The sequence below is a fragment of the Rhinoraja longicauda genome, chromosome 9 (genome assembly GCF_053455715.1).
Source record: "Rhinoraja longicauda isolate Sanriku21f chromosome 9, sRhiLon1.1, whole genome shotgun sequence".
Lineage (NCBI taxonomy): Eukaryota > Metazoa > Chordata > Chondrichthyes > Rajiformes > Arhynchobatidae > Rhinoraja > Rhinoraja longicauda.
Window position 1 is genome coordinate 66,744,261 of NC_135961.1, and position 24,484 is coordinate 66,768,744.

The 24,484-nt window shown below is 47.1% G+C and overlaps 1 protein-coding gene across 2 annotated transcripts in view; it reads left to right on the forward strand.

Annotated features, from left to right (window-relative positions):
* Positions 1-24,484, forward strand: part of LOC144596824 (ADP-ribose glycohydrolase MACROD1-like) — a 1,032,359-nt gene that overhangs the window by 981,139 nt on the left and 26,736 nt on the right. For both annotated transcript variants that reach the window (XM_078405658.1, XM_078405659.1), the window contains 3 exons: positions 5,947-6,021; positions 8,029-8,094; positions 11,776-11,862. In XM_078405658.1, the coding sequence (XP_078261784.1) occupies positions 5,947-6,021; positions 8,029-8,094; positions 11,776-11,862 (228 nt within the window). The remainder of the gene's footprint in view (positions 1-5,946; positions 6,022-8,028; positions 8,095-11,775; positions 11,863-24,484) is intronic.

Consider the following 24,484-nt stretch of genomic DNA (forward strand, 5'->3'; position numbering starts at 1 on the left):
TGTGTGTGTGTGTATTTGTGGGTGTGTGTATATATGTACTACGTCAGTCGGTCAGTACTGATCCCGGGTGTGTGTGTGTGTGTGTGTGTGTGTGTGTGTGTGTGCGTGTGTGTGTGCGTGTGTGCGTGTGTGTGCGTGTGTGCATGTGCGTGTGTGTGTGTGTGTGTGTATTTGTGGGTGTGTGTATATATGTACTACGTCGGTCGGTCAGTACAGATCCCGGGTGTGTGTGTGTGGGTGTGTGTATATATGTACTATGTCCGTCGGTCAGTACAGGTCCTGGGTGTGTGTGTGTGTGTGTGTGTGTGTGTGTGTGTGTGTGTGTGTGTGTGTGTGTGTGTGTGTGTGTGTGTGTGGGTGTGTGTGTGTGTGTGTGTGTGGGTGTGTGTATATATGTACTACGTCGGTCGGTCAGTACAGGTCCTGGGTGTGTGTGTACACTTCCCATTTGTTGGAAAGCCAGCATAGATCCAACTCGTCTAAAAGATGATATACTGAGGCTTCATGTGGAAAGCCCACCCATGCTTCCCATCACCGCACTCAGGACAGACTTTCCCCTGACTTCCCCTGAAAGGATGGCATGGTGGCGCAGCGGTAGAATTGCTGCCCTACAATGCTTCCAGCGCCAGAGGTCCGGGATCGATTCCGACTACGGGCGCTGTCCGTACGTAGTTTGTACGTTCTCCCCGTGACCTGCGTGGGTTTTCTCCGAGATCTTCGGTTTCCTCCCACACACTCCAAAGACATACAGGTTTATAGGTAAATTGGCATGGGTTTGCTTACTTGCTATAAGTGTAAATTGTCCCTAGTGTGTGTAGGCTTGTATTAATGTGTGGGGATCGCTGGTCGGTGCGGATTCAGTCTGCCGAAGGGCCTATTTCCACGCTGTATCTCAAAGACTAAAACTAAACCAAAAATATAAAACAATCAGGGAATATTGTGCAGAATGTATAAAATCATGCGTAAAATCATGAGGAATAGATCGGGTAGATGCCCAGTATAGGGGAATCGAGGACTAAAGAACATAGGTTTAAGGTGAAGGGGAAAAGATTTAATAGCTATCTGAGGGGTAACTTTTTCACACAGAGGGTGGTGGGTGTATGGAACGAGCTGCCAGAGGAGGTAGTTGAGGCAGGGACTATCCCAACGTTTAAGAAACAGTTAGACAGGCACATGGATTGGACAGGGTTTGGAGGGATATGGACCAAGCGCAGGCAGGTGGGACTAGTGTAGCTGTTACATTGTTGGCCAGTGTGGGCAAGTTGGGCCGAAGGGCCTGTTTCTAAGCTGTGTCACTCTACGACTCTGTGACTAATGCAATCATCCTGGATTAGATTGCAACTTGCGTTGCAACCAAACTCATTTTGCTTAATTACAAATGAAAAACCTTCAGTAATCTAGCGTAATCAGGCAGAATAATAGAAAAAAGTCATTTATTTTCATTGAAAAGTATTCCTTGATTTATTGAAGAGTGCTAACGTAGCACAAGTTAATTAATATAGCTTTACAGTGGTTTCTGAATAAAATATTCATTTTAATGAGGATATCCAGCACTCAGGAATGACTAACGGGATTTTAAAATGACTGAAAATAACCCTATTGATTATATATCAAGTTATTTTCAGTGCACTGAAACGGAAAATAAATTAATCGCAGTCTGAAGAAGGGGCCCGACCTGAAACATCACCTATCCACGTTCTTCAGGGATGCTGCCCGACCTGCTGAGTTACTCCAGCATTTTGTGTCTATCTTTGGTACTGTACAACCCAGCACCTGAGTTCCTTTTGATAACGTTTCAAATTAATTGCTTCCAGATTGAAAAATCCTTTAAACGATACCAATTGTGGCCTTACATTTGAAAGCACACTGCCCGAATTTCAAGAGTCTTTTCGAAACGATACAGTTTCACAAGCTCAGTCTAAACATCACGGACAATTCTTTGAATGTAACAGTCAAGATGAACTGAATTTCGAATTACTCTCTAGAAGAGTGTGGAAATTTTGTATATGCTCTTTGAAGTTCCTTGAAGGTGATGTCGCAGGTAGATCGGGTGGTCAAGAAGGCTTTTGTTGATATCACATCAACATATCAATAAAGTAACAATGATTTGACAAAGAGAAACATCAGGTGGTATTGAGGTAAGGCTTGCATTGTAGATTTATATTTCAACTAGACCAAGTGGACCCGTTGGGCCCAGAACCTCTCCTGCATTGGTGCAGCACCCTCTCCTCTCCCCCTCCCACTCCCCTCTACCCCCTCCCTCCCCCCCTCTCATCCCAACCCAACCCTCCCCCTCCTCTCCCCCCTCCTCTCCCCCCCTCCCTCCCCTCCTCTTATCCCCTCCCCCCTCCTCTCCCTCCTCTGCCCCCACCCCTCCTCCCCTTCCCTCCCCTCTCCTCTCATCCCCTCCCCTCCTCTCCCCCCCCACCCCTCCCCCATTCCCCTCCCCCCCACTCCATCCCCCTCAACCCCTCTCATCCTCCCACCTCCCCCTTCCCCTCCTCCCCCCACTCCATCCCCTCAATTCCCCTTATCCTCTCTCCTCCCTCCCCCCTCCCTCCCCCCTCCCTCCCTAGGAGATAGATTTAAACTTTAAAATGTGGATAACTATAAAAATATAACACCGATTTCAATGAAACTTCTTCCATTAGCACCAAAGGGACGACGGTGAGTAAGGTGGGCCTAAAATTGTCGCGCTATCGTGGACCGTTTTGGCTGTAGTTCAGGAACAAACAGACAAACAAACGAGAGTTTTAGTATAGAGATGAATGTGTAGGAAAGAACTCCAGATGCTGGTTTAAATCGAAGGTAGACACAAAATACTGGAGATGGGTCTCGACCCAAAACGTCACCCATTCCTTCTCTCCAGAGATGCTGCCTGACCCGCTGAGTTACTCCAGCATTTTGTGTCTACCTCATATTTCAATGAATCTGAGCAGTTTATTTTTTCGTATGTGAATACTTTGTTCTGTGGATTTTCAGCAAACCTGCCTGTGATGCTCTGAACATTCTGTCCTACACTGGCTTTTCATCAGTTAGTATTATTGAGTATAGGATTGAGTATAGGAGCAAAGAGGTCCTTCTGCAGTTGTACAGGGCCCTAGTGAGACCGCACCTGGAGTACTGTGTGCAGTTTTGGTCTCCAAATTTGAGGAGGGATATTCTTGCTATTGAGGGCGTGCAGTGTAGGTTTACTAGGTTAATTCCCGGAATGGCGGGACTGTCATATGTTGAAAGACTGGAGCGACTAGGCTTGTATACACTGGAATTTAGAAGGATGAGAGGGGATCTTATCGAAACGTATAAGATTATTAAGGGGTTGGACACGTTAGAGGCAAGAAACATGTTCCCAATGTTGGGGGAATCCAGAATAAGGGGCCACAGTTTAAGAATAAGTGGTAGGCCATTTAGAACTGAGATGAGGAAAACCTTTTTCAGTCAGAGAGTTGTGAATCTGTGGAATTCTCTGCCTCAGAAGGCAGTGGAGGCCAGTTCTCTGAATGCATTCAAGAGAGAGCTAGATAGAGCTCTTAAGGATAGCGGAGTCAGGGGGTATGGGGAGAGGGCAGGAACGAGGTACTGATTGAGAATGATCAGCCATGATCACATTGAATGGCGGTGCTGGCTCGAAGGGCCGAATGGCCTCCTCCTGCACCTACTGTCTATTGTCACTGAACTCAAGGCAGAAAAAAGAATCTCACTGTACTCAGGTACACATAGAAACATAGAAAATAGGTGCAGGAGGAGGCCATTCGGCCCTTTGAGCCAGCACCGCCTTTCAATACCATCATGGCTGATCATCCACAATCAGTACCACGTTCCTGCTTTCTCCCCATTTCCCTTGATTCCGTTAGCCCTAAGAGCCACAGTATATCTAACTCGCTCTTGAAAACATCCAGTGAATTGGCCTCCACTGCCTTCTGTGGCAGAACCAGAACCAGGGGCCACAGTTTAAGAATAAGGGGTAGGCCTTTTTGAAAGGGGGATGATGAAAATCTTTTTCAGTCAGAGAGTTGTGAATCTGTGGAATTCTCTCCCTCAGAAGGCAGTGGAGGCCAATTCTCTGGATGCTTTCAAGAGAGAGCTAGATAGAGCTCTTAAGGATAGCGGAGTCAGGGGGTATGGGGAGAAGGCAGGAACGGGGTACAGATTGAGAATGATCAGCCATGATCACATTGAATGGCGGTGCTGGCTCGAAGGGCCAAATGGCCTCCTCCTGCACCTATTGTCTATTGTCTATTTTAATAGCTATCCTCAGCCTCCTGTACCCCACGTCCTAGCTTACCCAACATCATCCGACATATTGACTTGAAAATGACAACATGGAATCAGGCCCTTCGGCCCACCGAAACTTCCAACAAGACCAAACGCATCAACCATCAGGAACACCTAGTGCTATATTCTCCTACTTTGATATCACCTCCCACACACCATGGGTAATTTTACACAGGGCCAATTCACCTGCAAACCTGCACGTCTTGGGGATGTGGGAGGAAACCGGAGCACCCGGAGGAAACCCACGTGATCTCAGAGAGAACGTGCAAACTCCACGCAGACAGCAGCCGAGGTCAGGATCGAACCCGGGTCTCCGGTGCTGTGTGGCAGCAGCTCTACCAGCTGCGCCACCGTGACACCCGCCCCCTGGCAACATCCTCGTAAATCTTCTCCGCACTCTTCCCAGCTAGAGATTAAAGATACAGACGCCTATTGATTATATGGTGGTGGCAACAAGTCAGTGGAGTCTCAGAAAAGTGTTGGAAGGAACTGCAGATGCTGGTTTAAACCAAAGATACAATAGACAATAGACAATAGGTGCAGGAGTAGGCCATTCGGCCCTTCGAGCCAGCACCGCCATTCAATGTGACCATGGCTGATCATTCTCAATCAGTACCCCTTCCTGCCTTCTCCCCATACCCCCTGACACAAAAAGCTGGCGTAACTCAGCGGGACAGGCAGCACCTCTGATGAGAAGGAATAGGTGACATTTCGTGACGAGGCCCTTCTTCAGTTCAGACTGGTTAGGGAAACGAGAGATATAGACGATGATGTGGAGGGATAAAGGGCAATGAAAAATTAACGATGATAAAGGAAACTGCCCATTCTTAAACGAGTTGTGTTGGTGGGCAACCAGATAGTTGTGAGATGTAAATTATTGGCCAACGTGACATAGCTGGGAAAGAACATCAGTGCACAAGTGCCACCTACTGGATGACACCATATACTGCTCCGTCCCAAATGAACATCATCAGAATAAAGCAAGCAGTGAAAATCCCTAACACGGTCCTTTTACTGATGTCTTAGATTTGGCCACATTTTCTAGTCTACACTGATGATCCAGTAGAGAGACACGAGGAGCTGCAGATGCTGGAATCTTGAGTAAAACGCAAAGTGCTGGAGTAACTCAGCGGGTCAGGCGCATCTCTGGAGAACATGGATAGGTGACGTTTCACAGAGTGCTGGAGTAACCCAGCGGGTCAGGCAGCATCTGTGGAGAACACGGATAGGTGATGTGTTTGGGTTGGGACTATTCTTTATCCATGGATCCATGTGTTTCATAGGAGTAAGGTTACGTGTGATCATGGCTGATCATTCTCAATCAGTACCCCGTTCCTGCCTTCTCCCCATACCCACTGACTCTGCTATCCTTAAGAGCTCTATCCAGCTCCCTCTTGAAAGCATCCAGAGAATTGGCCTCCACTGCCTTCTGAGGCAGAGAATTCCAGAGAATGGAGGTTAGGTGGGAAAGATAGATCAGCCATGATTGAATGGCGGAGTCGACTTGGCCTAGTTCTGCTCCTGTCACTTACGACCACTTATGATCTTATGTAAACCAGCATCTGTACCTGTGTCTCCCTGTCTGCCCTCTCAGATGGTAGATGTGGATTTTCAGTGCCTGTTTTTCATACTGTCCTAGTGACTGCATTTTTCTCGTTGGTTTGTTCACAGCCGCAACAGAAGGTAGCAGTGATGGCGACGTGAAAAATTCTCCAAAGAAAACAGATGGGAAATCTGACTCACCCTGTAAGACATCTCCACACATTGCATTGATGAAATGGTTCTTTGTGAAGACTTTGTTGAATTAAACATAGAATTGAATGGTGGTGCTGGTTCGAAGGGCCGAATGGCCTACTCCTGCACCTATTGTCTATTGTCTATTGTCTATCATATTGAATGGTGGTGCTGGTTCGAAGGGCCGAATGGCCTACCCCTGCACCTATTGTCTATTGTCTATTGTCTATCATATTGAATGGTGGTGCTGGTTCGAAGGGCCGAATGGCCTACTCCTGCACCTATTGTCTATTGTCTATTGTCTATCATATTGAATGGCGGTGCTGGTTCGAAGGGACGAATGGCCTACTCCTGCACCTATTGTCTATTGTCTATCATATTAAATGGTTGTGCTGACTTTGAAGGGCCGAATGGCCTACTCCTGCACCTATTTTCCATGTTTCTATGTTAAACACTCTGGACTTTTGGGTTTTCCCTGATACTGAGGCCAGTAACGCAGTAAACATTTCCCTGAAACTTTTTGTCCTTAAGCAATCTTGTCGAATTTGTTTTGGATAAGAGATGTTTCTGGACTGAAGATGTGCTCCAGGCCGAAACAGTTCATAATTTAAGTTTTAAATGGCCTCTCCTTTATTCATAGACTGTGTGGCCCCTGGTTCTGGACTCCCCCCAATAGACATAACATAAGCCAAACTTCCCCCCTGGCGCTCCGGTTTCCTCCCGCACTCCAAAGACGTGCAGGTTTGTGGGTTAATTGGCTTGGTATAAATGTAAATTGTCCCTAGTGGGTGTAGGATGGTGTTAATGTGCGGGGATCACTGGGCGGCACGGACTCGGTGGGCCGAAGGGCCTGTTTCCGCGCTGTATCTCTAAACTAAACTAAACAACTGCCGGAGATGTAGCGCCAGCCCCCAAAAGCTTCCCCTTTGCCTCCGTCCAGGGACCCCTGCAGTCCTTCCAGGTGAGGCCGAGGTTCACCTGCACCTCCTCTAACCTCATCCGCTGCTTCCAATGTTCCTGATGTAGCCTCCTGTACATTGGCAAGACCAAGCGTAGACTCACCGTCTGCTTCGCCAAACACCTGCGCTCAAGCCCTGCCCGATATGAGGAAAGATTGGAAAGACTGGGCTTGTATTCACTGGAGTTTAGAAGGATGAGAGGGGATCTTATAGAGACGTATAAAATTATAAAAGTTCTGGACAAGCTAGATGCAGGAAAAATGTTCCCAATGTTGGGCGAGTCCAGAACCAGGGGCCACACAGTCTAAGAATAAAGGGGAGGCCATTGTCAAACTGAGGTGAGAAAAAACGTTTTCACCCAGAGAGTTGTGAATTTGTGGAATTCTCTGCCACAGAAGGCAGTGGAGGCCAATTCACTGGATGAATTTAAAAGAGAGTTAGATAGAGCTCTAGGGGCTAGCGGAATCAAGGGATACAGGGAGAAGGCAGGCACGGGTTACTGATTGTGGATGATCAGCCATGATCACAATGAATGGCAGTGCTGGCTCGAAAGGCCGAATGGCCTCCTCCTGCACCTATTTTCTATGTTTCTATGTTAACAACACATTAGGAACATAGAAACTAGGTGCAGTAGGCCATTCGGCCCTTTGAACCAGCACCGCCATTCAATATGATCATGGCTGATCATCCAAAATCAGTACTCCGTTCCTGCTTTCTCCCCATACCCCTTGATTCCGTTAGCCCTATGAGCTAAATCTAACTCTCTTGAAAACTACCATCAGCAACACATTAGAAACTACCATTAACTATTTAAACCTGTTTGCAGGTATTCAATATGGTCTCATTCCAGTGATTTGAGTGCAATGTACTAAGACAACCATGGAACATGTTGCGGACTGAGATGAATTTTTAAGCAGGATCATTCAGAAAATTCTCTTTTGCTTTGCGTTTACTTGTCTTCAACGATAATTGAAAAGAGATAAAGAAATGTAACTTTAAGATTGAATTTCAAAACCAAACAAACAGTTGCTCATTTTGTCTTTTGCCTCTGTTTTTGCAGCACCTCTAGTTAGTCATGACGATGAGTCCAAAGTACAAGATGTCTACATGGACAGCCAGCTTGAAGGTACAGACTAACCTGGCACAATTAACATCTATCTATCTACATACTAAAACTCTCGTTTGTTTGTTTGTTTGTTTGTTTGTTCCTGAGCTACAGCCAAAACGGTGCACGATAGCGCAACAATTTTAGGGGCACCTTGCTCACCATTCGCCTGTGGTGTGCAGTATCATGTTTTGTTCAAATTGGTGCGTTATCGTGAACCGTTTTGGCTGTATTTTGGACACATACCCCATAAACTAAACATCGCCATTTTGATAGAAACATAGACACATAGAAAATAGGTGTAGGAGTAGGCCATTCGGCCCTTCGAGCCTGCACCGCCATTCAATATGATCATGGCTGATCATCCAACTCAGTATCCCGTACCTGCCTTCTCTCCATACCCCCTGATCCCTTTAGCCACAAGGGCCACATCTAACTCACTCTTAAATATAGCCAATGAACTGGCCTCAACGCCCTTCTGTGGCAGAGAATTCCACAGATTCACCACTCTCTGTGTGAAAAAAAACTTTCTCATCTCGGTCCTAAAAGACTTCCCCCTTATCCTTAAACTGTGACCCCTTGTTCTGGACTTCCCCAACATCGGGAACAATCTTCCTGCAGCTAGCCTGTCCAACCCCTTAAGATCTAATCAGTGTTGTCATTAAACGCGTGCTTCGTTGAACGATGACTCCTGAGGTAAATGCTCAAATTTTCTTCGAGTTAAAGTTTGACCGCTCAATATTATTAAAGTTGTGTGTCTTTTTTTTCCATCAACCGCTGTCACGACAGGAACCCGACGGGTCCAAGGGCCTTCTAGTGACAAATAAAAGACACAAAGCAGGACAGGCAGCCTCCCTGGCGAGAAGGAATGGGTGACGTTTCCGGGTCGAGACAACTTCTTCAGACTGACGTCAGGGGAGAGGGAAATACATAGATAAGGAAGTGCAAGGTGTGAAACACAGGGCAAAGGGAATGGAGATCAAGAACAATGTAGAATAGGCCATTGTTAGCTGGAAGAAGGTGACTACAAAGCAAACGGAGATAAAATGGAGTCGGAGACAGTAAGACTGGTCGGAGAACTGGGAAGGGGGAGGGGATGGAGAGAGAGGGAAAGCAAGGGTTACTTGACGTTAGAGTAGTCAATATTCATACCGCTGATTCATACCACTCGAGGCAATTTCTCTTTAGTTTGGTTCTCCGCGTAATTAATGGACACTGAGTTGTAGGTGGAACTTCACAAAGAAGTGACATAAGGCGGCACAGTGGCGCAGCGGTAGAGTTGCTGCCTCACAGCGCCAGTGACCTAGGTTCAATCCTGACTACGGGTCCTGTCTGTGCGGAGTTTGCGCATTCTCGCTGTGATCACGTGGGTTTCCTCCAGGTGCTCCGGTTTCCTCCCACACTCCAAGGATGTGCTGTAAACTGCCCCTTGTGTGTGGGATGCAAAAGTTGGGATAATATGGAACTGGTGTGTAGGTGATCGCTGGTCGGCAGGGACTTGAAAGTTTCCACGCTGTATCTCCAAACTAAACTAATCTGACTCTTATTCCCAATCTGACCTTTCTGTCCTGGGCCTCCTCCATTGTCAGAGTGAGGCCCAGTGCAAATTGGAGGAACAGCACCTCATATTTCGCTTGGGCAGCTTACACCCCAGCGGTATGAACATTGACTTCTCTAACTTCAGATAGTCCCTGCTTTCCCTCTCTATCCCCTCCCCCTTCCCAGTTCTCCCACTAGTCTTCCTGTCTCCTGCTACGTCCTATCTTTGTCCCGCCCCCTCCCCTGACATCAGTCTGAAGAAGTTCTCCATCCGAAACGTCGCCCATTCCTTCTCTCCAGAGATGCTGCCTGACCCGCTGAGTTACCCCAGCATTTTGTGTCTACCTCCTCCGTTTTAAACCAGCACCTGAAGTTTTCTTTCCTAAACTCTAAGCTCGACTAACATCAAAACCTGTCGTTAGCATGATTTCACAAAGTTCTACCTCTGAAATGGTGAACATTGAGCTCAATTCAGGGAGTGGTTTTTGCTTGCTTCCGGTGAATTTTGTTCACAATATCGCAAAAAGGTTACAGAACTTTCAGCAGTTTTTATGCCCATGCAGTATCTCTGTGTGATGGTGTGTGGCTGCATCCACATAGCTCCCACGTGAATTAATCACCGTGAAATGTTTCTGCTAATTGTGCTCATTTGAGAGTCTTTGTGAAGACTCGACAAATGTAGGCTTCGACAAATCGAAGGTATTTATTCACAAAATGCTGGAGTAACTCAGCAGGTCAGGCAGCATCTCAGGAGAGAAGGAATGGGTGACGTTTCGGGTCGCCCGATACGGCACCCATTCCTTCTCTCCTGAGATGCTGAGTGACCTGCTGAGTTACTCCAGCATTTTGTGAATAAATACCTTCGACAAATGTAGGTGGTTTGTTCAGGTGAAAGGGGCAACATTATGCACCCTTTGACAGCTCTGGAGTATCGTTTTTTAATCAGGCAGATACTTTCAAAGGCAGCACAGTGGTACAGCGGTAGAGTTGCTGCCTCCCAGCGCCAGAGACCCAGGTTCCACCCTGACTGCGGGTGCTGTCGGTACAGAGTTTGAACATTCTCCCCGTGACCGCGTGGGTTTTCTCCAGCTGCTTCGGTTTCCTCCAACACTCCAAAGACACAGAGGTTTGTAGGTTAATTGGCTTCGGTAAAATTGCAAATGAAACCCCGGTGAGTTGATCCGTGCTAGTTTAGAGTATGAAGAAGGGTCTCGACCCGAAACGTCACCCATTCCTTCTCTGCAGAGATGCTGCCTGGTCCGCTGAGCTACTCCAGTTTTTTGTGTCTATCCTCGGCTTAAACCGGCATCTGCAGTTCCTTCCTACGCAGAATAGTGCTACCGATGGGGTTTAGATTTAGATTTTTAGATTTAGATTTTAGATTTAGAGATACAGCGCGGAAACAGGCCCTTCGGCCCACCGGGGCCGCGCCGCCCAGCGATCCACGCACATTAACACTATCCTACACCCACTAGGGACAATTTTTTTACATTTGCCCAGCCAATTAACCTACAAACCTGCACGTCTTTGGAGTGTGGGAGGAAACCGAAGATCTCGGAGAAAACCCATGCAGGTCATGGGGAGAACGTACAAACTCTGTACAGACAGCACCCGTAGTCGGGATCGAACCCAGGTCTCCGGCGCTGCAAGCGCTGTAAGGCAGCAACTCTACCGCTGCGCCACCGTGCCGCCGTGATCGCTGGTCAGCACGGATTCGGCGGGCCAAAGCGCCTGTTTCCAAGCTGTATCTCTAAAGTCTAAATTAAGAACCTAACTGCTTGTGCATGTATATGAGCTTACAAGAATAATTTGCAATAATTTTAAACGCTTCTCAAAAGATCAACGATTTACACTTTGATTGAACTTGTGTTTGTGCCTGTTGTGTTGATCAAACTGCGTTAAAATACAACTGTTAAAGATGTGTTTCTTTTTTTAATTAATTTGCAAAGATTGCATTCTTAAATTTACCGGGTCTTTGCCAAATCTTGCAGCTGTCCAAGAGGAAGAAATGGAAGGAGAATCACTTTTGGATTTTACATCTCTCATGTAACCTAGGAAACCAGCATCCTGAAAATGATGTTTTGCTGTCTAAGAATCACCTTGACATCTTGAAAGCTGGAGATTGGTTTTTTTTCACATTTTTAAATATTGGGTTTTTTTCAGACAAACAAGAAGACGATGTAATGCTTAGCCAACCTTCCACCCGGACAGAAGAAACCGAGATGGGAAACTCCCAGGAACAGACAGAGGGTAAGAACCTATTTACACATCATAAATTCACAAGTTCCAGGAGCAGAATTAGGCCATTCGGCCCATCAAGTCCACTCCGCCATTCAATCATGGCTGATCTATCTCTCCCTCCTCAGCCCCATTCTCCTGCCTTCTCCCCATAACCCCTGACACCCGTCCTAATCAATATCCTTGAGTGAACATTAATTCATTTTGAAGAAGGGTCTCGACCCGAAACGTCACCCATTCCTTCTCTCCTGAAATGCTGCCTGACCCGCTGAGTTACTCCAGCATTTTGTGATACCTTCGATTTGTACCAGCATCTGCAGTTATTTTCCTACATTAATTCATCTGTGATGGTCCATAGTCTAAATATCTTTAGCATAGGTTATCCATCCTTCTCCCCATAACCTCAATCTAGGATCTATCTATCTCTGCCTTAGAAAATATCAATTGATATGGCCTCCACAGCCATCTGTGGCAAAAAAATCCACAGATTCACCACTCTCTGACTAAAGAAATTCCTCCTCAGCTCCTTCCCAAAGGAACTTCCTTTAATTCTGACGTTATGACCCCTGGTCCTAGAATCTCCCACCAGTAAAGAAAATCCTCTCACATCCACTCTATCCAGGCCTTTTTCCTCATTTGGCAAGTTTCAAAACATCCAGAATAACAATCTAATGCCATGTACAATACAATACAATACAATACAATACAATACAATACAATATATCTTTATTGTCATTGTACAGGGGGGGGGTACAACGAGATTGGGAATGCGCCTCCCATACGATGCAATAATTTAATTAGCTAATCAGTATTAATTTAAACAACCTAATGAAACAAATCGTAACAGTTTTAAAACAGAATAAAGTGCAAGTAGGTCTGTGCCGGTTCACTGTACGATGTGACCATCCGGCTCAGCAGGACCGGTTCATAGCAGCTATGGCCCTGGGGATGAAGCTGTTCCTGAGTCTGGAGGTGCGGGCGTAGAAGGCCTTGTATCGTCTGCCCGATGGTAGAAGTTCGAACAGACTGTTGCAGGGGTATGAGGAGTCTTTGTGAATTCTGGTGGCTTTTCTGAGGCATCGTGTGTTGTAGATGCCCTCCAAGGCTGGTAGCTGTGTTCCGATGGTCCTCTGAGCTCTATGGACTACCCGCTGAAGAGCTCTCCTCTCTGCCTCCGTGCAGCTGAGATACCACACAGGGATGCCATGTGTTAGGATGCTCTCTATGATGCAGCGGTAGAATGTCGTTAGCAGCTGTTGGGGTAGACCAGACTTCTTCAGTGTTCTTAGGTAGAACAGTCGTTGCTATGCCTTCTTGACCAAAGCAGCAGTGTTATTGGACCATGTTAGGTCCTCTGAAATGTGAGTGCCCAGAAACTTGAAGCTGGACACTCTCTCCACACTGTCCCCGTTGATAAAGATCGGGGCGTATTCCCCGTTATGTGACCTACGGAAGTTGATGATCAGCTCCTTGGTCTTGGTGGTATTTAGGGACAGGTTGTTATCAGAGCACCAGTCCGCCAGGTTCTGCACCTCCGCTCTGTATTTTGTTTCATCACCGTTGGTGATCAGCCCGATCACCGTTGTGTCGTCTGCAAACTTGACAACGGTGTTCGTATCGAACGCAGGAACACAGTCGTGTGTGAAGGGGGAGTAGAGCATGGGGCTCAGAACACAGCCCTGTGGTGTGCCGGTACTCAGGGTGATAGTGGAGGACAGGTGCGATCTAAGTGCCGATGCATAGTGATCCTTGTACTGAACTGCAGACAGAAATGAATTTCGCCTCACATCGTTTCATTTGACAGATAAAGTACCATACCATTCCAATTTGTATTGTTGTTAACATTATCCATCTGCGTATTTTTCAAGTGCTCAGAGGCAGGGGAGTTGAGGACCATGGGGAATTGGTATCGGGGAAAAGCAGACACGACGTTATTAATCTGGAAATGGTGCAAGGATGGTTTAGAGGACATGGCCTGGACTCGAGCACCTGAACTATAAGGGGAGGTTGGGCAGGCTAGGGCTTTATTCTTTGGAGCACAGGACGATGAGGGGTGATCTTATGAAGGTGCTTAAAGCCGTGAGGGGGACAGATAGACTGAATGCACAGAATCTTCCACCGATGGTAGGGGAATCAAGAACCAGGGGACGTAAGTTTAAGGTGAGAAGGGCAAGATTTAACAGGAACCTGAGGAGCAACATTTTTCACACAGAGAGGGGGGTGGGTATATGGAATAAGCTGCCAGAGAATGTAGTTGAGGCAAGGACTACAACAACATTTAAAAGACACCAGAAGATAAACACAAAAAGCTGGAGTAACTCAGCGGGACAGGCAGCATCTCTGGAGAGAACGAATGGGTGACGTTTCGGGTTGAGTCCCTTCTTCAGACTAGTCAGGGAAAAGGGAAACAAGAAATATACTGTAGTTGATGAAGTAGGGAGCGAAAGAACAATGAATGAAAGATATGCAAAAAAGTAACGCTGATAAATGAAACAGGCCATTGGTAGCTGTTTGTTGGGTGAGAACGAGAAGCTGGTGTGACTTGGGTGGGGGAGGGAAGGAGAGAGAGGGAATGCTGGGGCTATGTGAAGTGAGAGAAATCAATTATCATACCACTGGGCTGTACGCTGCCCAAATGAAACATGAGATGCTGTTCCTTCCAGCGTTTAGCTTCACTCTGACAATGGAGGAGTCCGAGGACAGAAAGGTCAGTGTGGGAATGGGAAGGGGAATTAAAGTGAGACCGCACATGGAGTACTGTGTGCAGTTTTGGTCTCCAAATCTGAGGAAGGATATTCTTGCTATTGAGGGCGTGCAGCGTAGGTTTACTAGGTTAATTCCCGGAATGGCGGGACTGTCATATGTTGAAAGACTGGAGCGGCTAGGCTTGTATACACTGGAATTTAGAAGGATGAGAGGGGATCTTATCGAAACGTATAAGATTATTAAGGGGTTGGACACGTTAGAGGCAGGAAACATGTTCCCAATGTTGGGGGAGTCCAGAACCAGGGGCCACAGTTTAAGAATAAGGGGTAGGCCATTTAGAACGGAGATGAGGAAAAACTTTTTCAGTCAGAGAGTTGTGAATCTGTGGAATTCTCTGCCTCAGAAGGCAGTGGAGGCCAAGTCTCTGAATGCATTCAAGAAAGAACTAGATAGAGCTCTTAAGGATAGCAGAGTCAGGGGGTATGGGGAGAAGGCAGGAAGGGGGTACTGATTGAGAATGATCAGCCATGATCACATTGAATGTTGGTGCTAGCCTGAAGGGCCAAATGGCCTCCACCTGCACCTATTGTCTATTGTCTATTGCCTATTGTGTTTAGCAACCAGGAGATCAGGTAGGTTCAGGTGGACTGAGCGAAGGTGTCCAGCAAAAAAACACCTGGGCAGGTAAATGGAAAGGTTTAGAGGGATATGGGCTACATGCGGGCAAATGAAGCTAGCCTAGATGGGGCTAGCCTAGATGGGTGGTCACGCACGAGATGGATCGCGCTTTATGACTCTGTGACTGCTCTTTCCGTGATCGTGATCGGTCACGTGTCATATTGAAATGGCAAGACTAGACGAGGCCTGGTCCACCTTGGATAGTCCCAGGACAGCACGGTGGCACAGCGGTAGAGTTGCTGCCTTACAGCGAATGCAGCGCCAGAGACCCGGGATCGATCCCGACTATGGGTGCTGCCTGTACGGAGTTTGTACGTTCTCCCCGTGACCAGACTGGGTATTCTCCGAGACAATAGACAATAGACAATAGACAATAGGTGCAGGAGTAGGCCATTCAGCCCTTCGAGCCAGCACCGCCATTCAATGCGATCATGGCTGATCACTCTCAATCAGTACCCCGTTCCTGCCTTCTCCCCATACCCCCTCACTCCGCTATCCTTAAGAGCTCTATCCAGCTCTCTCTTGAAAGCATCCAACGAACTGGCCTCCACTGCCTTCTGAGGCAGAGAATTCCACACCTTCACCACTCTCTGACTGAAAAAGTTCTTCCTCATCTCCGTTCTAAATGGCCTACCCCTTATTCTTAAACTGTGGCCCCTTGTTCTGGACTCCCCCAACATTGGGAACATGTTATCTGCCTCTAATGTGTCCAATCCCCTAATTATCTTATATGTTTCAATAAGATCCCCCCTCATCCTTCTAAATTCCAGTGTATACAAGCCCAATCGCTCCAGCCTTTCAACATACGACAATCCCGACATTCCGGGAATTAACCTAGTGAACCTACGCTGCACGCCCTCCATAGCAAGAATATCCTTCGGTTTCCTCCCACGCTCCAAAGACGTGCAGGTTTGTCGGTTAACTGGCTTGGTAAAATGTAAAAGGTGTCCCCAGTGGGTGTAGTGTGGATGGTGTTAATGTGCGGGGATCGCTGGTCGGCGCAGACCCGGTGGGCCGAAAGGGCCTGTGGGCCGAAAGGGCCTGTTGGGCCGAAAAGGCGTGCTGTATCTCTGAACCAGATCCGGTGGGCCGAAAGGTCCTGTTTCTGCGCTGTATCTCTGAACTAAACTAAACTCATGGAGTCTTACAGCACCGAAACAGGCCCTTTGGCCCAATTCGTCCATGCCCACCAAAATGTTCCTTCTAAGCTAGTTTTATTTGCCTGTGTGTGGCCCATACTCCTGTAAACCTTTCCTATCAATCTACCTGTCCGATTGTCTTTTAAATGCTATTTCTTTGTGTTGTTGCGTACATTGGCCACTTAGAAACTTAATCCATGCCATCAATAACTCGAGGCTCAACGTCCAAAATGCTGTTTCTTATTGACTTGCTGAGAAATTAGCTAAGTTAATTGTATGCAGTTTTGGTCTCCTAATTTGAGGAAGGACGTCCTTGCCATCGAGGCAGTGGAGCGCAGGTTCACCAGGTTAATCCCCGGGATGGCGGGACTGTCATACGAGGAAAGATTGGAAAGACTGGGCTTGTATTCACTGGGGTTTAGAAGGATGAGAGGGGATCTTATAGAGACGTATAAAATTATAAAAGGACTGGACAAGCTAGATGCAGGAAAAATGTTCCCAATGTTGGGGGAGTCCAGAACCAGGGGCCACAGTCTAAGAATAAAGGGGAGGCCATTTAAAACTGAGGTGAGAAGAATCTTTTTCACCCAGAGAGGTGTGAATTTGTGGAATTCTCTGCCACAGAAGACAGTGGAGGCCAATTCACTGGATGAATTTAGAGAATAGACAATAGACAATAGGTGCAGGAGTAGGCCATTCGGCCCTTCGAGCCAGCACCACCATTCAATGTGATCATGGCTGATTATTCCCAATCAGTACCCCATTCCTGCCTTCTCCCCATACCCCCTGACTCCGCTATCCTTAAGAGCTCTATCTAGCTCTCTCTTGAATGCATTCAGAGAATTGGCCTCCACTGCCTTCTGAGGCAGAGAACTCCACAGATTTACAACTATCTGACTGAAAAAGTTTTTCCTCAACCCTGAGAACATGTTTCCTGCCTCTAACGTGTCCAACCCCTTAATAATCTTATACGTTTCGATAAGATCCACTCTCATCCTTCTAAATTCCAGTGTATACAAGCCTAGTCGCTCCAGTCTTTCAACATATGACAGTCCCGCCATTCCAAGAATTAACCTAGTAAACCTACGCTGCACGTCCTCAATAGCAAGAATATCCTTCCTCAAATTTGGAGACCAAAACTGCACACAGTACTCCAAGTGCGGTCTCACTAGGGCCCTGTACAACTGCAGAAGGACCTCTTTGCTCCTATACTCAACTCCTCTTGTTATGAAGGCCAACATTCCATTGGCTTTCTTCACTGCCTGCTGTACCTGCATGCTTCCTTTCAGTGACTGATGCACTAGGACACCCAGATCTCGTTGTACGTTCCTTTTCCGAACTTGACCAAAGTGGATAACCTCACACTTATCCTCATTAAACTGCATCTGCCATGCATCCGCCCACTCACACAACCTGTCCAAGTCACCCTGCAACCTCATAGCATCTTCCTCACAGTTCACACTGCCACCCAGCTTTGAGTCATCTGCAAATTTGCTAATGGTACTTTTAATCCCTTCATCCAAGTTATTAATGTATATTGTAAATAGCTGCGGTCCCAGCACCGAGCCTTGCGGTACCCCACTAGTCATTGCCTGCCATTCTGAAAGGGACCCATTTATCCCCACTCTTTGCTTTCTGTCTGCCAACCAATTTTCTATCCATGTCAGTACCCTACCCCCAATACCACGTGCTCTAATTTTGCCCACTAATCTCCTATGTAGGACCTTGTCGAAGGCTTTCTGAAAGTCAAGGTACACCACATCCACCGGCTCTCCCCTGTCCATTTTCCTAGTTACATCCTCAAAAAAATCCAGAAGATTAGTCAAGCATGATTTCACCATGCTGACTCGGAACGATCCTGTTACTGTTATCCAAATGCTCCGCAATTTTGTCTTTTATAATTGACTCCAGCATCTTCCCCACCACTGATGTCAGACTAACTGGTCTATAATTTCCCGTTTTCTCTCTCCCTCCTTTCTTAAAAAGTGGGATAACATTAGCTACCCTCCAATCCACAGGAACTGATCCTGAATCTATAGAACATTGGAAAATGATCACCAATGCATCCACAATTCCGAGAACCACCTCCTTAAGTACCCTGGGATGCAGACCATCAGGCCCTGGGGATTTATCAGCCTTCAGTCCCATCAGTCTACCCAACACCATGTCCTGCCTAATGTGAAGTTACTTCAGTTCCTCCGTCACCCTAGGATCTCTGGCCACTAGAACATCTGGGAGATTGCTTGTATCTTCCTTAGTGAAGACAGATCCAAAGTACCGGTTCAACTCGTCTGCCATTTCCTTGTTTCCCATAATAAATTCCCCTGCTTCTGTCTTCAAGGGACCCACATTTACCTTGACTATTTTTTTCCTCTTCACATACCTAAAAAAGCTATTACTATCCTCCTTTATATTATTGGCTAGCTTACCCTCGTACCTCATCTTTTCTCCCCGTTAAAGGAGAGTTAGATAGAGCTCGAGGGGCTAGCGGAAAATTGGGATATGGGGAGAAGGCAGGCACGGGTTACTGATTGTGGATGATCAGCCATGATCACAATGATCACAATGAATGGCGGCTCTGGCTCGAAGGGCCAAATGGCCTCCTCCTACACCTATTTTCTATGTTTCTATATTTTAAGGAATGTTTGTTTAGTCCATGCCTGGACGGTGGCCAGATCTGGTAATTATATTACGTGAGCACATAAAGCTGCTGGAGAGGGTGCAAGGAACTGCAGGTGCTGATTTAGCAACAAAAAAAGACGCAAAAGTGTTGGAGTAACTCAGCATCTCTGGAGAACAGGGTGTGTTATGAGTTTGGATCCTTCTTCTTACCGATACCTGTGGCTGTGTTAGTGGGTCCATGTCAGATCATAAGATCATAAGATCATATGTGTAGGAGCCGTTTGGACACTATAGAGTTAATGCAATGCTTACGTAGGGGCTGGGCTGAGCCAGAGTAGGGGCAGTTGGGTACGTGCTGGCAGAGTGTGTGAGCTGGGAGATGCTGACAGAGGGTAAGCTAGAAGCTCCACCAAAAGATTCATCAGCCATGATGTAATCACCTGTAAGTTTTATTAACTAGAAGATTAATACAAACTGTGTCAAAGTTATATCTGGCAATTCGTAACGACCGCATAGACTGTGGTAAGATATGGAATTTTACCTAGCAATTAATAACCAGTCAATGACAAGAGATATGCCAATATGTTTATAGCACCTTCAAATAAAGAAGACTAACTATTAAACATCAAGGAGGATCACTGTTATTATTCGTTTGAGTCATTACGCTTATCGCTGACCCGGTCTATGCAAGTGGCAGCTTGGGAGCTAATTGATATAGACGAGAAGCTGGCCGCCATAATAAGTGATAGGAGTAGAATTAGGCCATTCGGCCCATCAAGTCTACTTCGCCATTCAATCGTGGCTGATCTATCTCTCCCTCCTAACCCCATTCTCCTGCCTTCTCCCCATAACCCCTGACACCTGTACTAAGCAAGAATCTATCTGTCTCTGCCTTAAATATATCCATTGACTTGGCCTCCACAGCCTTCTGCGGCAAAGAATTCCACAGATTCACCGCCATCTGACTAAAGAAATTCCTCCTCATCTCCTTCCTAAAGGAACGTCCTTTAATTCTGAGGCTGTGCCCTCTGGTCCTAGACTCTCCCATTAGTGGAAACATCCTTTCCACATCCACTCTATCCAAGCCTTTAACTAAGTTTCAAAACATCCAGAATAACCTGCAATCTATTGCCATGTAGAATTATCTAACTAAAATTGTAAAATTGTTCGGTTCCATTGGTTCATAGAAGATCGTAGGTTTGTGATTGTCCCAGTGAGTCTGGGCAGAGATTTGACATTGGTAAAGCAGTCTAATCTCACTCCCAAATAAGGGACAAGATGACATTAACGCCCCACACCCCAAGTGACCTCACCCAGCCAGCGGCCACTTGCTCCCGCTCCACCAATGGCGGCCGCCCAGGCCTGGAGGTGGGTTGCTATGCAACCTCCCTTAGGCGGCGTCCGGGCTTAGCGACCTACACTGTCTGCACCTACACTGTCCGCACCTATACTATCCACACCTACAATGTCCGCACCTACACTGTCAGGACCTACACTGTCCGGGCCTACACTGTCCGCACCTACACTGTCCGTACCTATACTGTCCGGACCTACACTGTCCGCACCTACACTGTCCGCACCTACACTTTCCGGACCTACACTGTCTGGACCTACACTGTCAGGACCTACACTGTCCGGGCCTACACTGTTCGCACCTACACTTTCCGGAACTACACTGTCTTTACCTACACTGTCCGGGCCTACACTGTCCGCACCTACACTTTCCGGACCTACACTGTCTGGACCTACACTGTCCGGGCCTACAGTGTCCACACCTACACTGTCTGGGCCTACAGTGTCCGGGCCTACACTGTCTGGGCCTACAGTGTCCGGGCGTACACTGTCCGCACCTACTCTTTCCGGACCTACAGTGTCCGTACTTACACTGTCCGCACCTACAATGTCCGTACCTACACTGTCCGGACCTACAGTGTCCGTACCTACACTGTCCGGACCTACACTGTCCGGGCCTACAGTGTCCGGGCCTACACTATCCACACCTACACTTTCCGGACCTACACTGTCCGCACCTACAGTGTCCGGGCCTACACTGTCTGGGCCTACAGTGTCCGGGCCTACACTGTCCAGGCCTATAGTGTCCGGGCCTACACTGTCCGGGCCTACAGTGTCCGGGCCTACAGTGCCCCCCGGGCCTAATACGGCCAAGGGCGGTCCCGTACGGGACAAACCAATTTAGCCCAACATACGGGATGTCCCGGCTAATACGGGACAGTTGGCAACCCTAGTGGCCAGCCACTTACCCGGTTGCATTGAGAGTGGAAACTAGTAGCCCCATGGGAGATAAAAGTCAGTCTCCCTCTATGTGCGACGGCCACATCTATTCAATGCAACATCTACTGCTTTGCAGAACTGAACCTTTCAGGATGTACAAGATTAATTTTCTCTCCATTCAACCCCACTTGCCTGACACAGGGATCAGTTTAGAGGCTATTGTTTGACTGTAAGCCAGAAGAATCTTGTCTCCGGTTCGCAAGCCTCTTAGCAGCGAAGAAAAATCCTCTTAAAACTAATTTAAACCGAGTCATTCTATCAGTAAACCCCTGGTTAATCAATGGCTGCATGGATTAACAAGGAACAGAGATTAGATCGTTTTAAACCGTGCGTAACTTCATTTCATGTGGGCAGAATAAGCAGAACAGAAAAATACGACCTACAAGATTGACATATTTTTGTGGATTGACAAATTGCTGGAGTAACTCAGTAGCTCTGGCAGTATCTCTGGGTAACATGGATACATTCAGGGTCGGGACCCTTCTTCAGGGTCGGCACGGTAAAGTTTCTGCCTTACAGTGCTTGCAGCGCCGGAGACCCGGGTTCGATCCTGACTACGGTTGGTGTCTGTACGGCGTGCAGCGTAGGTTTACTAGGTTAATTCCCGGAATGGCGGGACTGTCATATGTTGAAAGACTGGAGCGACTAGGCTCTGGAATTTAGAAGGATGAGAGGGGATCTTATCGAAACGTATAAGATTATTAAGGGGTTGGACACGTTAGAGGCAGGAAACATGTTCCCAATGTTGGGGGAGTCCAGAACCAGGGGCCACAGTTTAAGAATAAGGGGTAGGCCATTTAGAACTGAGATGAGGAAAAACTTTTTCAGTCAGAGAGTTGTGAAACTGTGGAATTCTCTGCCTCAGAAGGCAGTGGAGGCCAATTCTCTGAATGCATTCAAGAGAGAGCTAGATAGAGCTCTTAAGGATAGCGGAGTCAGGGGGTATGGGGAGAAGGCAGGAACGGGGTACTGATTGAGAATGATCAGCCATGATCACATTGAATGGGCAGGCTCGAAGGGCCGAATGGCCTCCTCCTGCACCTATTGTCTATTGTCTATTGAGTTTGTACGTTCTCCCCGTGACCTGCGTGGGTTTTCTCCGAGATCTTCGGTTTCCTCCCACGCTCCAAAGACGTGCAGGTATGTAGGTTAATTGGCTTGGTGTAAATGTAAATTGTCCCCAGTGTGTGTGGGATAGTGTTAGTGTGCGGGGATCGCTGGTCGGCGCGGACCCGGTGGGCCGAAGGGCCTGTTTCCGCGCTGTATCTCTAATCTAAACCAAACTAAACTTCAGACAGATTTTGTTTGTAAACCTGCATCTGTAGTTCCTTGTATGATATCTCCACTTGTCCACCCCTCCCAAAGAGAGAACTTGTAACATGTTTTAAAGAATGGAATACAAATGGATTTGTACAAAGGTAACAAAATATACAAAGGAAAATAAAAATATATAGTAAAGATGAGACTTAATTTCTACATTCAAAATCTGCTCTCTTTTGAAAATTAATACCTGCATTGGATCTGAACTAAGTTAACCCTGTTCCAAGTAACATCAAAGAGATTAATTATTGAAACTTTAGACGAGAGATGAAGCACAGAAAAAGGCCCTTCGGCCCATTGAGTCCGTGCCGATCAACGATCATCCCGTACATTAACACTGTCCTACATAGGAAGGACTTCTAGCAATGTAGCCTTCCAGCCATCTAGCAATCTAGCTAGCAGGATAGCTAGATAGATGGACAGCTAGCTGCATATGTTGATAGCTAGCTGGCTAGATAGCTACCTGGAGAGCTGTATAGTTGGGGAGCTATCTAGCTAGCTGTCTATTGGGCAATCTAGCTATCAAGCTGGTTACTTAGCTAGCTAAATTGCTAGATCGATAGATAGACAGACAGACAGACAGACAGACAGACAGACAGACAGACAGACAGACAGACAGACAGACAGACAGACAGACAGACAGACAGACAGACAGACAGACAGACAGACACAGACAGACAGACACAGACAGACAGACAGACAGACAGACAGACAGACAGACAGACAGACAGACAGACAGACAGACAGACAGACACAGACACAGACACAGACAGACAGACAGACAGACAGACAGACAGACAGACAGACAGACAGACAGACAGACAGACAGACAGACAGACGGATGGGTAGGTAGGTAGTTAGGTAGGTAGGTGGGTGGGTAGGTGGGTAGGTAGGTGGGTGGGTAGGTGGGTAGGTAGGAGGGTAGGCGGGTAGGTGTTAGGCAGGTAAGTAGGTAGGTGGTTAGGCGGGTAGGTGGGTAGGTGGGTAGGTAGGTGGGTAGGTAGGTGTGTAGGTAGGCAGGTAGGTGGGTAGATAGTTAGGTAGGCAGGTGGGTAGGTAGGCAGGTGGGTAGGTAGGTAGGTAGGTAGGTAGGTGGGTAGGTAGGTGGGTAGGTGGGTGGGTAGGTAGGTAGGTGGGTGGGTGGGTAGATAGGTGGGTAGGTATGTAGGTGGGTAGGTAGGTAGGTGGGTAGGTAGGTGGGTAGGTGGGTAAGTGGGTGGGTAGGTACTCTCTCTCCACGCGAGTAGACAGGGTATATGCAGATATATTTACAGCTAACAATCATCTTAATAGACAGTGGATAAAATGAGTAAATACCTCTCTCAGGCCTACAATTTAAAGAATAACAAATTATAATGAAAATTAAAATGCCAGCTTCAGATCTGAGAAAGGGGGAGTTGAGTAACTGTGCTGTGCCCTCCATCCAGTGAGGAACATTAGTTCCAGCCGGTGAACACCAGCTGTGGCTCTGTTCAATCTGCAGTTTATTTTGTAGTGAACTACATCAGACAAGTCGACAATGCCATGACCACAATGAATGGCGGTGCTGGCTCAAAGGGCCAAATGGCCTCCTGCTGCACCTATTGTCTATGTTTCTATCACAGGCAGCACAGTGGGGGATTGAGCTCGAGTCTCTGGATCTGTGAGGCAGTAGCTCGACCTCTCCGCCACTGAGCCACCAATTTAGTTTTCACAAAAAAATCCTTTAAAAAACAATTACTCACTCTGTGGAATTGAAAATTTGCCATGAATTGTTTCCCATAACAGCGCAGCTAACAAAATATTCCAACCAAACTTGCTTTTAGGGGTGGCACGGTGGCATAGCGGTAGAGTTGCTGCCTTGCAGCGCCAGAGACACGGTTTCGTTCCCGACTACG